This window comes from Macaca thibetana, chromosome 8 (assembly GCF_024542745.1).
Source record: "Macaca thibetana thibetana isolate TM-01 chromosome 8, ASM2454274v1, whole genome shotgun sequence".
NCBI classification, from domain to species: Eukaryota; Metazoa; Chordata; class Mammalia; order Primates; family Cercopithecidae; genus Macaca; species Macaca thibetana.
The window spans coordinates 77406157-77422017 of record NC_065585.1 but is presented as its reverse complement, the minus strand read 5'-3'; the positions used below and the strand labels follow the sequence as shown (position 1 = coordinate 77422017).

Genomic DNA, 15861 nt, shown 5'->3' with positions numbered 1-15861 from the left:
TCTAATCTATTTTCCAAAAGACAACACTGGTAATATCTGGAGAACATACTGAAATAGGAAAAAATATTGAAATCAGAGATAAATTAAAAGTTTACTCCTATAATACAAGTGAACAAGAATGAAAGCCTGAAGTGACACAGTATTGGGATGGTAGGGAAATAGTTTCAAGGCAAACTCGACATGCACAGCATGTTACAGAAATTTTAAAAGAAAAACCTATGAGAAAAAAACAACGCCAATCATGAGGTAACTTCCTTTGTGTATCAACAGGATATCCTTTTCACAGAGGAAATACATATATTCTGTTGGGGGGGGTGGGAAAAAATACACACACACACACACACACACACACACACACACACACACGTGTCAAAATGTCCTTTATATTTAAATATAAAAATTTAAAATCATTAATAAAAAATATTTAAAGGAATCAAAGAATACATAAAATGTCTAGGAATCCATAGAACCCATTTCACAAATATGTGAAATCTCTTAATAAGAGTTTCAGTTTTGTCAAATTTATTCAAAAGCACCCAAGAGAACAGGGATGTTAGCTCAAAGAAAGGTTTCACATCTGATGAAAAATTCATTCAATCTAGACGTAGAAGGATGGTTATGTAGAAAAGAAAGCAGAAAGAAAAGCAATTACAATAGAGAGGGCATATTTAGGTTAAATAAAATTTTTAAAAGTGTGTGTCATGAATACTCTCTGACCATTTATGTGACAAAGCCATTGAATTTTTAAATGTTAACATATCTCTTGAAAGACCCACATGCAGTCCAGGTGCCATGGCTCATGCCTGTAATCCTAGCATTTTGGGAGGCCAAGGTGGAAGGATCACCTGAGACCAGGAGTTTCAAACAGGCCTGGGCAACACACTGAAATAGGAAAAAAAGAAACCATAGTGAAAGCCTGGGACAAGCTTTTACTTTACTAACTTTAATAAAAAAAAAAGTTGAGTCCAGGAGTTGACTGGACTCCAGCCTCAACAACAGAGTGAGACCTTGTCTTTAAAAAAAATAGAAAAAAAAAAGAATGCATATAATTCAAATTTAATAATTATCTACTATGTATTCTTAATAACTGAAAGCTTCATATTTCCAAAAAGTGAAAGTACAGACTTTTTTACTATCAGTCAGAAAGTATGATAAATATATACTCAACCCTATCAACTTGGTTACATGGAATACTTGGCAGAGATACCATTTATAAAAGAGGATATGGCCGGGCACAGTGGCTCACATCTGTAATGACAGCACTTTGGGAGGCCAAGGCAGGCAGATCACATGAGGTCAGGAGTTAGAGACCAACCTGGTCAACATGGTGAAACCCTGTCTCTATTTAAAAAAATACAAAAATTAGCCAGGCATGGTGGCACATGCCTGTAATCCCAGCTACTCAAAAGGCTAAGGCAGGAGAATCACTTGAACCCAGGAAGCAGAGGTTGCAGTGAGCTGAGATCGCGCCACCGCACTCCAGCCTGGGCGACAGAGTGAGACTCTGACTCAAAAAAATAAAAAGAGGATTAGTTTAAAACTATATACATATATATATGTCCACTGTATATGCAGACTAAACTGGCTTGACTGTACCACATCTTCTTCTAGCTTAAATTCTGATGACAACATTCTGCTCCAGAAAGTATCTGCTGTCTGACCTTGGGAGGCACAGGGGGACAAGGGTAGCCATTTGTCACATGGGTTGGCTGGTAACCAACACGATGGCCCAACGGGAGGGCTCTGCCCAACAGGGGCCAAGTCAACAGCCTAGCTCCTTCTAGGATGTAGATTCAAAAATGGAGCGTGATGAGTCAGGAGTGAGTAGAGAATGGTGCAGACCAAAAAGAAAAGTACATAACAGAGAAAACCTAAATAAGGCATAAAATAAGTGTTACTGGTCTTGAGAGTGGCCTGGAAGGCTGAACTGTTTTTCATTTCTAGGCCTCAATGTGTGTATCTTTCTGCAAATTCCCTTTTTCTGAAGGGAGAAGACAGTTCATCTCATATCCTTGCAACCTAAGTAGCACAGTACATGAATTAACTTTAATTCATTTTCAAGTATACCAATAAATATTATCAGCAAGTATCATTATTTCTCATTTGACTAAAACTTCTAGAAGATATCCCACTGGTGTTTTATTTTTAGTGTAACCTAATTCTGTAGTTCTACTTGCCAAAACTCAGGCCCAGCAATTAACACCTGTCATTATTTTGGCATTCCCACACTCTCTAGGCCTTTTCAAAGTTACTGAACCAATCAGTGCACATTTACTTCCTTGCCTGAAAATAGTTTTCATCTGTATCTCATGTTACCCCATGGAGTAATTACAGTTCTAATGTACAGAGTTGGGCTTCCAAGTTATGTAAGTCATTGTGCAGGTGCTCAGGTAGTTCTAAATCTTGCTGCTAGATCACCAAAGTATCAAGTCTACACCTGCACCTCCCAGACCTTACAATACTGAAGTATCTATGCTACCATGGAGGGATAGACTGCACTGCTAGCTGCTTCAGTTGATTACCACCGGGAATTAGTTTTCCCCAGTTCAACTTGAAGCCATAATGTGGTCCTGGTTTTTACTTCTTTTCCTATGGATCCTTTATAAAGTTTGAAATTCTTTTGGGGTTTCTAAGAATTTGTATTGCTAGCAGCAACAGAGGAATCACTAAAAGATAAAAGATTCCTGCTCTAAGCAATGAGTCCAGATTGGTTAGAGGTGTGGGTTGGGGAGGGATGGAGAGAGAATATCTAGAAACTTCTAATATGTCAGCCATTATGCTAAGTCCATTAATATATATTCTTATTTAATCCGAACAATTCTGTGATTAGATATTACTCTTAGTTTGCAAAAGCAGAAATCGAATATCAGCGAACTAAAGTAATTTACATATAATAAGGAAAAAATACAGAAGAATTCAAACCCAGAAATACTTAAGGTCAAAGTCTAATAAGCTGTTTCTTCCCTGGTGGAAGTCCTTCCATTTATGACTAAAAAATGTATTGCTTTTCATTCTTCTCTGTCCATTTTTGCTAATGTTTTTTGTTCTACTGGGTTAAATGTGAAAGTTCCTGGTCATATTAAGCGCATGGGGAGCCACTGGGAGAGGCTTCAGACTGGCAGGAAAGTCTGGTTAAGCCTGCTCATTGCCTTAACAATTCTGAATGTGAATGCTTTCTCCAGCTGCCCCAACTATTACCTGATCCCAGCTTTCACACATTCAAGTTACCTGCTTATTCTTAAAAGCAGGTAATTTAAAAACCCTACACACTGTATTCTTCTCCAACAACCAGGAAGAAGCCTGAAACTAAGGGTCATTTAATGTTGCAAACCAGACCAGGCAAAAAAGATTTAGTTCCTTAGTCATCTTACTTTTTCTCATAAGGTTAGACAAAAGGCATTTTATCTTCTCCCTCTAATTATATTTCATTACTACAATAAATTGACTTATAATGAGGAAGTTAAAAACAATTTTTGATACTTTGTAAAAATTCTCACCTAGCCCTAAACCCACAAATTCATCAGGAGCCTGATCTTTTGTTCCAGTAAGAGATCCTTCTCTGCCTCGCACTGTTCCAGAAATGTATCGAGGTTTCACTCCAGTTCCTATAAGCTGCGCCAGCTCCAACTGACTGATGCACTTCAGAATCTTAATTACAAAAAGGAAAAAAATGTTAAATTCCATGTTAAAAATATCTTCAGAAAGATTTATATATGCAGCTACAATTTAAACACAGACTACATTATAGATTATTTTAAAAAGCTAAATGTACTTATTCGAAATGTACTAATTTTCTCCCCAAACATTTAGGCATTTCACTGATGGACTATTTAGCATTAGCTCATCTTATAAACCAAATTGCAAAGCTGAAAATAAAGAAAGTGCTTATACCTCATGCCACGAATTTCCTAAATAATTTCCATCTGTATGAGCCACTGTGATAAGTGTTTTTATTGTGTCAATGTTCTTCTGTTTCATTTCAGTAATACCGGAACTCACTGTGAGTAAGGTAAATCTTGCCAGTGCCTGGACATATGCATCTCTCTCCAGCTATAAAAAAGAGAAAAGTATATTTACACAGTTGTAAATAAGAGCAGATTGATTAATTCCCCACCAACAAACTCTCTTTACTTGTTCAGTAAGTTTGTTTATTTATTTATTTATTTATTTATTTTTGAGACAGAGTCTCGCCCTGTCACCCAGGCTGGAGTGCAATGGCGTGATCTCAGCTCACTGTGACCTCCGCCTCCCAGGTTCAAGTGATTCTTCTGCCTCAGCCTCCCGAGTAGCTGGGATTACAGGCGGCCACCACCATGCCAAGCTAATTTTCTGTATCTTTAGTAGAGGTGGGGTTTCACTGTGTTGGCCAGGCTGGTCTCGAACTCCTGACCTCATGATCTGCCTGCCTCGACCTCCCAAAGTGCTGGGATTACAGGCATGAGCCACCATGCCCAGCCCTCCTTTCTCTCTCTTTTGCCTATTAAACCTCCACTCCTAAACTCGTAAGTTCAGTAACTTGTAACTTCAGTAAGTTTTACTTGTCATGAATTACATATAATTTCACAAAAGTTTTTTTTATTTTCATTCATTTTAAGATGACGCATGAAGCAGAAAAGACACATTTCTAAAATCCAAAGCCAGTGGTAGTGTCAAATCGAGACTTTTAGTGATAACCAATGAATTCATACAGTAAAAAAAATTCATTAAGCACTTTTGTTTTGAATACTATGTAGATGAGCAAAAACATAATTTATACATTTGCTCATTTTCTCCACAGCTACGCTATACTTTTTGCAAGCCATTAGCATTTATAATTAAATGTTGAATGCATTTTTCCTTTTTTAAAAGTTCCTCAAAGCATATAAATTACTAGAAAGGACTTCTTTCATGAAAAGTATGTATTCAATATTTACATGTCTTAAAGATAACCTGCTCTTAGGCTTAAGTTATAAAATCATACAGAATATATACATCCTTGTATATAAACTGATTCAATAAAATATTTTATATGTTTAAACAAGATGTTCAAATTAACATAGGAATTCAAAGTCTTGAAAACTTTTTATATAATCTTCAATAAGACAAAAAACTGTAACCGAAGTTATAATGATAAACTTTAGACAGATCAGTATAGAACTACCCCTTCCATAACAGCCTCTCAGAAGCTTAAACATTAAGATTCATTTAAATTCCATCATAAACTTGAAATTAGTTTTTAATGTCACACATAAAACAATTATTGTAATTTAAACTATTGTAATGGCATAATTAATGTTCCAAACTGGCTACAAAGACAAAATTCTCTGTTACCTGAATGCTGAAAATGCATGCAATTCTGATTGCACATCTTATACCTTCCAGGCAAAGAGAGGCTACTTCAGTATCATCACAATCTTGTAGACCCACACTGAATGCAGCCAGAAAAGGTGTCCAAGCCAACTACAAAAATTAAAAATTGTATTTTAATTAAAGTTTATGATAACACATTAATACTTCTCAAAGCTTTTAGACAATACAAGTTCTTAAAAAAAGAAATGAAATTCTTAGCAGTTATCTAGAAAGCTTTCTTAAATAAAGGGGGAAAACTATATAATGTTGCTTGGGCTTGAATAAATGGGAGAACAAAATAATAAATTCAATAGAGGACCTTAGGCATATTTTAAGAACTGTACCTATAAATTATTCACATCAATTAAAAAATGGAAATAATCAATTTTCATAAAAATATTAGTTTTACCCGACTTCAGAACTCCTCTCCTTGTAAGCTTTGTCTCTTGCAATATTTCACATACTGTATGTATTTCCAGTAAGATCCTGTTAATCATTTTCCTACTTGAAACAAACAACATTGTTCTCTTTTCTTTAAGCCCATTCCCTGAACATCATTTAGCCTAATTTTTAAAAAATAGTTAAATATTTTACATTGAGACCTAAGTGATATTTCTGGTTTTCAGTTGGACAATATTTAAAAAATAGTTCAATAAAATACTTCCTCATGATACACTGTGGAAGACAACAAATACTTATTGAAATTTTACCATCGAAACTTTGAATCCTGAATGAAGTTACAATATAAAGGAAAAAAGACGCTACTTTTTGGCCACTGAAAATTCTAATAAAATACATAACTTTGAAATGTCTGATGTAAAAGTACTCAACTGCTTTTAAGTGGTCATCATAAAGAAAAACTATATAGCCATATAGCCATAAAGATGAAAAATGTTTCTATCAGTGTGCTATAGAAATTACAACCAAATTTCTTTTTTTTTTTGAGACGGAGTCTCGCTCTGTCACCCAGGCTGGAGTGCAGTGGCCGGATCTCAGCTCACTGCAAGCTCCGCCTCCCGGGTTCACGCCATTCTCCTGCCTCAGCCTCCCGAGTAGCTGGGACTACAGGCGCCTGCCACCTCGCCCGGCTAAGTTTTTGTATTTTTAGTAGAGACGGGGTTTCACTGTGTTAGCCAGGATGGTCTCGATCTCCTGACCTCGTGATCCGCCCGTCTCGGCCTCCCAAAGTGCTGGGATTACAGGCTTGAGCCACCTCGCCCGGCCTCCAACCAAATTTCTAAAAGACCTATAAAGTATTTAGCATTACTAAGGAAAGCAATTACCCAGAGCTTTGTTTCTAAACTTCAGAAAGTTGAGAAGTAAACATTTATGATCTCTAAACAAAGAAACATAAGCCATAGAACCTAGGTTCTAGTCTCAGTTCTGCCACTTATTTAATCTCTCTGAACCTCACTTTTCTTCATCTATTATATTTGAACTGCCACTACAGAGAGAAGCTGTGAGAAACTAAGTGCAGTACTTCTAAACTACAATGACAGCAATAACTTACACATTTTGTGGAGAAACAGTGTATCTATTTGGAAACCTGTGTTATATTTTACACAAGAAGAGATACAAATGGTTCTTAAGGCAGTGAAAAAAAAATGTTTAACTCCTTTAGGAATCAAAGACAATGATTTCTCCTATCAAATTACAACTAAATAATATCCAGGCAGCAGTTAAACTGCACTCATAACTGTACAAACCTTTGTGGAACACAGTTTGGCAATACATTAAAAAGTTCTTAAAAATGGATAATATGCAGGAACAAGAGGGCCAAAAAGACAGCTCCACCAATCATCCTCCATGCAGGAACACCAAATTTAACAACTATCTACACACACACACACACACACACACACACACACACACACACACACACACACCCCCAGCTCCACCAATCATCCCCCATGCAGGAACACCAAATTTAACATCTACACACACACACACACACACACACACACACACACACACACACACACACACACACACACCCCCTTCTTAAGAACCAAGAAACAGGTGAGCACTCACAGTAGCTGGTTTTAACTTCGTTTCACTGAAAGGGACACCGAAGAGGGTAGGAAAGACAGTCTTAAATCACCAATGCCATCCCTCCCCCATCTCCCATCAGCGGCCCTGTGCTGCGGAGAGAAAATCTGTGTACTTGGGAGAGGGACAGTGCAGCAACTGTGAGACTTTACACTGAACTCAGTGCCATCCCATCACAGTAGAAAGCTGAACTGAGCTGATGTCCACCCACAGAGGAAGCATTCAGATGAGCCACAGCCAGAGAGGCATCACCCATCCTAGCAGTAGGAACCTGAGTTCCAGCAAGCCACACCAGCATGGACTAAAGTGTTCTGGGGCCCTAAATAAACTTGAAAATCAGTCTAGGCCACAAGGACTGCAACTCCTAGGCAAGGTCTAGCTGTGCTGGGCTTGGAGGCAGTGGACATGGGGGATACACAACCTACTCAGACACCAGCTAGGGTGGCTAAGGGAGTGCTGGCATCACCCCTCCCCGAAGCATAGCTTGTAGCTCCAGAACAGACTCCCTCCTTATACTTAAGGAAAGGAGAGGGAAAAATAAAGAGGACTTTGTCTTGCATCTCTAAAATCAGCTCAGCCACAGTAGGACAGGGCACCAGGCAGAGGTGTGAGGCCTCCTTTCCAGGCCCTAGCTCTGATTTCTAGACACATCCTAGGCCAGAAGGGAACCCACTGCCTTGAAGGGAAGGGCCTAGTCCTCAGAGGATCCATCAATTGCTGACTAAAGAGCCCCTGGGCCCTGAATAGCCAGAGTGATATCCAGGTAATACACTGTGGGACTCGGGTGAGACTCAGCGCATTCCCAGCTGTGGTGGCTATGGGGAGGGACTCCTTCTTCTTGCAGAGGACAAAGTAAAGGGGACTTTGGCTTGCACTTTAGGTACCAGCTTGGCCACAGAAGGGTAGAGCAACAAGTGGGCTCTTGGAGACCTTATTCCAGGCCTTGGCTCTGGGATGGCATTTCTGTACCTGTCCTGGGCCAGAGGGAAGACCACTGCCCTGAAGGGTGCGTCCCAGCCTGGCAGCATTCAAGACAAGCTCACGAGAGAGCCCTTGGCCCTTGTGAACATCAGCAGTAGCTTGGCAGTACTCCCCATGGGCCTGTGGTGGTGATGGCCACGGGCTAAGACTCCTCTGCCTGTGAAAAGGGGAGGGAAGAGTGGGAAGGACTGTGTCTTGTAGTTTGAGTGCCAGCTCAGCTGCAGTAGAATAGAACACCAGGTAGATTCCTAAGGTTTCTGACTCATGTCCCTGGTTCCAAGATAGTATCTCTGGACCTACCTGGAACCTGGGGGGTAATCCAGAGAATTCTTCTGAATGTTATTGAAGACCACTAAGGCGATACAGGCGATACCTCTATGTGTCTGCAAGAACCACAGAGTCTGCAAGTAACCCACCGTTACTGGGCTTGGGATGTCCTCTAAAGCAGATATGGCATGGATCATAATACCCAAGTATATTAGTCCATTCTCAAGCTGCTAATGAAGACATACCCAAGACTGGGTAATTTATAAAGAAAAACAGGCTTAATGGACTCAGTTCCATGTGGCTGGAAAGCCTCACAATCATGGTGGAAGGCAAGGAGGAGCAAAGTCATGTCTTAGCAGCAGGCAAGAGAGAGCTTGTGTGGAGAACTCCTCTTTATAAAACCATCAGTTCTCATAAGACTCATTCACCATCACAAGAACAGCATGGGAAAAGACCTGCCCCCCAGATTCAATTACCTCCCACTGGGTCTCTCCCATGACACGTGGGAATTATGGGAGCTACAATCCAAGATGAGATATAGGTAAGGACACAGCCAAACCATATCATCAAGTCCTTTTGAATACCTGGAAAGCCTTCCCCAGAAGGATGGGTACAAACAAGCCCAGACTGAGAAGATTACAATAAATACCTAATTACTCAAAGCCCAGACATCAATGAACATCTGTAAGTATCAAGACCATCCAGGAAAACATGACCTCACCAAATGAACTAAATACCAGGGACCAATCCTAGAGAAAGAGATATATGTGACCTTTCTGACAGAGAATTCAAAAGAGCTGCTTTGAGGAAACTCAAATAAATTCAAGGTAACACAGAAGAAATTCAGAATTCCATCAGATAAATTTTTTAAAGGATTAAAATAATAAAAAAGAATCAAACAAAATTCCACAGTCGAAAAATGCGGGCCAGGCACAGTGGTTCACGCTTGTAATTCCAGCACTTTGGGAGGCCGAGGTGGGCGGATCACCTGAGATCAGGAGTTTGAGACCAGCCTGGCCAACATGACAAAACCCTGTGTCTACTAAAAATACAAAAATTAGCCAGACATGGTGGCAGGTGCCTGTAATCCCAGCTACTCAGGAGGCTGAGGCAGGCAGAACTGCTTGAACCTGGGAGGTGGAGGTTGCAGTGAGCTGAGATCATGCCACTGCACTCCAGCCTGGGTGACAAAGTGAGACTCCATCTCACAAAAAAAGAAAGAAAGAAAAGGAAAGATAAAAAGCAATATCTTTTTTTTTTTTTTTTTTTTTTGAGGATCTCACTCTGTCACTCAGGCTGGAGTGCAGTGGCATCACAGCTCACTGCAACCTCCACCTCCCAGGCTCAAGCAATCCTCCCACCTCAGCTTTCCTAGTAGCTGGAACCACAGGCACAAGCCACACTACACCTGGCTAATTTTTGTAGTGACGGGGCTTCGCCATGTTGCCTTGACTGGTCTCAAACTCCTGGATTCAAGCGATCTGCCCACTTCAGCCTCCCAAAATGTTGGGATTACAGGCATAAACTACAGTGCCCAGCCCCATCAGAGTCTCTTAATAGCAGAACTGATCAAGCAGAATAAAGAATTCGTAAGCGTGAAGACAGGCTATCTGAAAAAAATACAGTCAGAGGAGGCAAAAGAAAAAAGAATGAAGCACACCTATAAAATCTGGAAAATAGCTTTAAAAGACCAATTCTAAAAGTTATTGGTCTTCAAAGAGGCAGAGAAAGAGATAGAGGTAGAAAGTTTATTCAAAGGGATAACAACAGAGAACTCCCCAAACCTACAGAAAAATAACAGTATCCAGTACAAGAAGGTTATAGAACATCAAACAAATGTAACCCAAAGAAAACTACCTCAAGGCCTTTTAATAATTAAACTCACAAAGGTCAAACATAAAGGACCCTAAAAGCAAGAAGAGAAAAGAAACAAATAACATACAACAAAGTTCCAATATGTCTGGCAGGAGACTATTCAGTGGAAACCACAAAGGCCAGGGTACAGTGGTATGACATATTTAAAGTGCTTATGGAAAAAAAACTTCTACCTGAAAATAGTACATATCTGGTGAAACTATCCTTTAAACATGAAAGAGCAGTAATTTCCCAAATGAAAGCTGAGGGATTTCAATACCAGACATGTTCTGCATGAAATACTAAAGGGAGTACTTCAATCAGAAAAAGGACATTAATGAGTAAGAAGAAATCATCTAAAAGTACAAAACTCACTGGTTATAGAAAGTACACAGAAAAAAATAGTATTATAACACTCTGTAACTGTGACATGTAAAATACTCTTAAGTAGTAAGACAGAAAGATGACCCACAGCTTTTCAAGACACAGGCAGTACAATAAGGTATAAACAAAAACAACAAAAGGTTAAAAAGCGGGGGAACAAATTAAAGTGTAGAGTTATTGGTTTTATTTTCACTTGTTTATTTGTTTATGCAAGCAGTGTTATCAGCTTAAAATAATGGGTTGTAAGATAGTACTTGCAAGCCTCATAGTAACCTCAAACCAAAAAAACCTATAATGAATAAACAAAAAATAAAAAGTAAGAAATTAAATCAAACCATCACAGAAAATAACCTTCACTAAAAGGAAGATAGGAAAGAAGGAAAGAAAGAAGAAAAGACCACAAAACAACCAGAAAATAACAAAATGGGAGGAGTAAGTCTTTACCAAATAGTCATGCTGAATATAAATAGGCTAAACTCTCCAATAAAAAGATATATAGTGGCTGAATGAATAAAAACACAAGCCTCAATGATCTGTTGTGTACAAGAGACACACTTCACCTACAATGATACATACAGACAGAAAATAAAGGGATGGAAAGATATTCCATGCAAATGGAAAGCAAAAAAGAGCAGGAGTAGCTATACTTACCATCAGACAAAATATATTTCAAGACAAAAACTAGGAAGAAAGAAAGCCAATATGTAATGATAAAGAGGTCAATTCAGCAAGAGGATATGCCATTGTGTGAGGGTGTGTGTATGTGTCTGCATATATACAGATGCACACCCAGCACTGGAGCACCCAAATATATAAAGCAAATTATTAGAGCTAAAGACAAAGACAGACCCAATACAATAACAGCTGGAGACTTCAACACCTCATTTTCCATATCGGACAAATTTCCAGCAGAAGATCAACAAAGAAACATCAGATTTAATCTGCACTACAGAACAAATGGACCTAATAGATATTTACAGAATATTTCATCCAACAGCAGTAGCATACACATTCTTTTCCTCAGCACATGGATCATTCTAGAGGACAGACCATATGTTAAGACTCAAAACAAATCTGAAAACATTTTTAAAAACTGAAACAATATGAAGCCTCTTCTCTGCTACAATGGAATAAAACTAGAAATCAATAACAAGAATAATTTTAGAAACAATACAAACACATGAAAATTAAAGAATATGCTCCTGAATGACCAGTGGGGTCAATGAAGAAATTAAGAAGAAAACTGAAAAATTTCTTGAAGCAAATGATAATGAAGATACAACGTACCCAAACCTATGGAATATAGTGAAAGTAGTACTAAGAGCGAATTTTATAGCTATTAGTGCCTACATCAAAAAAGAAGAAAAACTCCAAATAAACAACCTAAATGATGCATCTTAAAGAACTAGAAAAGCAAGAGCAAATCAAACCCAAAATTAGTAGAAGAAAATAAAGATCAGAGCACAAATGAATGAAATTGAAATTTTGAAAATACAAAACATCAACAAAACAAAAAGTTGGTTTTCTGAAATGATAGACAAACTCGACAAACCTTAACCAAGACTAAGAAAAAAAAGATCGAAGACACAAGTAAATAAAATTAGAGATGAAAAAGGAGACATTACAACTGATACCACAGAAATTCAAAGGATTCTCTTAGTGGTTACTCTGAGCAACTAAATGCCGGTAAACTGGAAAATCTAAAGGAAATGGATAAATTCCTAGACACACAGAATCTACCAAGATTGAACCAAGAAGAAATTCAAAACCTGAACAGACCTATAACAAGCAATGAGATCAAAGCCATAATAAAAAGTCTCCCAGCAACGGAAAGCGTGGGATCTGATGGCTTCACTGCTAAATTCTACCAAACATTTAAAGAACTAATACCAATCCTATTCAAACTATTCTGAAAACAGAGGAGGAGGGAGTATTTCCAAACTCATTCTACAAGGCCAGTATTATCCTGATACCACAACCAGGCAAAGACACATTAAAAAAAAAAAAATTGCAGGCCAATATCACTGATGAACAGGGATGCAAAAATCCTCAACAAAATACTAGCAAACCAAATTCAACAACACATTTAAAAGATTATTAATCATGACCAAGTGAGATTTATCCCAGGGATGCAAGGATGGTTCAACATACACAAATTAATCAATGTGATACATCATATCAACAGAATGAAAGACAATACCATATGATCATTTCAACTGATGCTCGAAAAGCATTTAATAAAATTCAACATCCCTTCACGATAAAAACTCTTAAAAAGGTAGGTATAGAAGGAATATTCCTCAACATAATGAAAGCCATATACAACAGACCACAGCTAGTATGGTACTGAAAAGGGAAAAACAGGAAGCCTTTCCTCTAACATCTGAAACATAATAAGGATGCCTACTTTCACCACTGTTATTCAACAAAGTACTGGAAGAACTAGCTGGAGCAATCAGAAAAGAGAAAGAAATAGAAGACATCCAAAGTGGAAAGGAAGAAGTCAAATTACCTATTTGCAGGTGATATGATCTTATATTCAGAAAAGCCTGAACACTCTACAAAAAAACTATTAGAACTGATAAATTCAGTAAAGCTGCAGGATACAAAAAACAACATACAAAATTCAGTAGCATTTCTATTTGACAACAGTGAACAATCTAAGAAAGAAATTTTAAAAATTAACCAAAGAAGTGAAAGATCTCTACAATGAAAACTATAGAACAGTGATGAAAGAAACTGAAGAGGACACCAGAAAAATTGAAAGATATTTTGTTTATGGATTAGAAGAATCAGTATTGCTAAAATGTCCATATTACCCAAAGCAATCTATAGAATACCATGCCATTCTTAATAGGAATAGAAAAAAAAAAATTCTACAATTTATATGGAATCAAAAAAGACCCGAACAGCCAAAGCTATCCTGAACAAAAAGAACAAAACTGGAAGAAATCACATTACCTGCCTTCAAGTTATACTACAGAGCTCTATAGTAGCCAAAATGGCATAGCACTGGCATAAAAAGAGATATGTAGATCACTGGAACAGAATAGAGAACCCAAAAATAAATCCATACATCTACTGAATTCATTTTTTACAAAGGTGCCAAGAACATACATTGGGAGAAAGGACAGTCTCTTCAATGAACAGTGCTGGGAAAACTGGATATCCATATACAAAAGAATCAAACTCCTTTATCCTTTATCTTGCCATATACAAAAATCAGATAAAAATGGATTAAAAACTTACATCTAAGACCTCAAACTATGAGACTACCGTAAGAAAACACTGGGGATACTCTCTAGGACATTCATCTGGCAAAGATTTCTTGAGGAATACCCCACAAGCACAGGCAACCAAAGTAAAAATGGACAAATGGACATATCAAGTTAAAAAGCTTCTGCAAAGCAAAGGAAACAATCAACAAAGTGAAGAGACATCTCACAGAATAGTGGTTCTCACTGTGCAGTTTGGAGAAGGTGCAATACTCTCCAGCGCCACCACTACCATTACTATAAATAATGTTTGTAAAATTCACACGTAGTAAACAATTTAGGACAGTCATGCCTGCTTACAGATGTTATTTGTCTGTTAAAACTAGTCTACAGATTGTTTCATGAATGCTTTGTCAAATTATGATAAGTGCAATAATGTTTGAAGACTATAAGTGACACTGTATCTTGTTTCTAACAAGATAAACTTTGTTTTTGTCCTTGCTTTATCTCAAAAAAAGTGTATATCCCTTAATATTATACATTGCATTCCAGGAATATATCATTCATTCCTTCCACCCAGCCAATGTTTATTCATTGAGTTCTTAACACAAGCCAGGAACTATGATCGATGTTGGGAAAAATGAACAGATGTAGTTCCTTACCCCATAAATGTATATAAATAATGTATATACAGACAGTTCCCAACTTACAATGGTTCAATTTACCATTTTTTGACTTTACAATATATTCATACAACTATTGTTTTTCATTTTCAGTATAGCATTCAATAAATTACATGAAATATTCAGTACTGTAGCATAGAACAGGCTTTGTGTTAGATGATTTTGCCCACCTGTAGGCTAAGGTAATTATCCTGGGCATGTTTAAGGCAGGCAAGGCTAAGCTATAACGTTCTGTAAGTTAGGTGTATTAAATACATTTTCCACTTAAACAATGGGTTTATTGAGACATAATCCCATCGTAAGTTGAGGAGCACACAAATCTGTACACAGACATACATACAGATAGACAGACATACAGACAGACAGATGGATAGATAAATCTATAGATATATTGAAGCAAAGGCATAGAATATTATGAATTAGGGACCTAGTTTAGATTAAAGGGGACAGTGCAGAACTCTCAGAGAGGGTGATATTTATTTATTTTTATTTTTGAGACAGAGTCTCATTCTGTCACCCAGGCTGGAGTGCAGTGGCCTGATCTTGGCTCACTACAACCTCCATCTCCCAGGTTCAAGCAATTCTCCTGTCTCAGCTCTCAAGTACCTGGGACTACAGGTGCACGCCACCAAGCCCGGCTAATTTTTGTACTTTTAGTAGAGATGGGGTTTCACCATGTTGGTCAGTCTGGTCTTGAACTCCTGACCTGAAGCAATCCACCCACCTCAGCCTCCCAAAGTGCTGGGAATACAGGCGTGAGCCACCGTGCCTGGCTGAGAGGGAAATATTTAAACTGGAAACTATTCAGGCAAAGAAGGAAAGAACATTCTAGACAAAGGATATACCTCATATGAATGCCCTGAAGAGAAAATAACTTAAGATGTTCTAGAAACCAAAAAATGCTGGTGTGACTGCAGCAGTGTAAGAGACAGAAGAGATCTAGTGATGAAATTGGAGAGGCAGGTGGAGCCAGATCACAGAAAGTCTACAGACACCAACGGTGTGTCAGGTTTCATGGTATCATGCAAAGCCAATAAAAAGCTTTAAGTAAGAAACTGGCATTTCATTTGGTATTTTAAAAAGATCACTCTGGTCTCTAT

At 38.0% G+C, this 15861-nt stretch overlaps 1 protein-coding gene across 5 annotated transcripts in view; it reads right to left on the bottom strand.

Annotated features, from left to right (window-relative positions):
* The window catches only part of ARFGEF1 (ADP ribosylation factor guanine nucleotide exchange factor 1), a 147220-nt gene that overhangs the window by 37873 nt on the left and 93486 nt on the right, over nt 1-15861 (bottom strand). For all 5 annotated transcript variants that reach the window (XM_050802008.1, XM_050802009.1, XM_050802007.1 and 2 more), the window contains 3 exons: nt 5311-5439; nt 3892-4050; nt 3498-3648 (listed from right to left, as the gene is read on the bottom strand). In XM_050802008.1, the coding sequence (XP_050657965.1) occupies nt 3498-3648; nt 3892-4050; nt 5311-5439 (439 nt within the window). The remainder of the gene's footprint in view (nt 1-3497; nt 3649-3891; nt 4051-5310; nt 5440-15861) is intronic.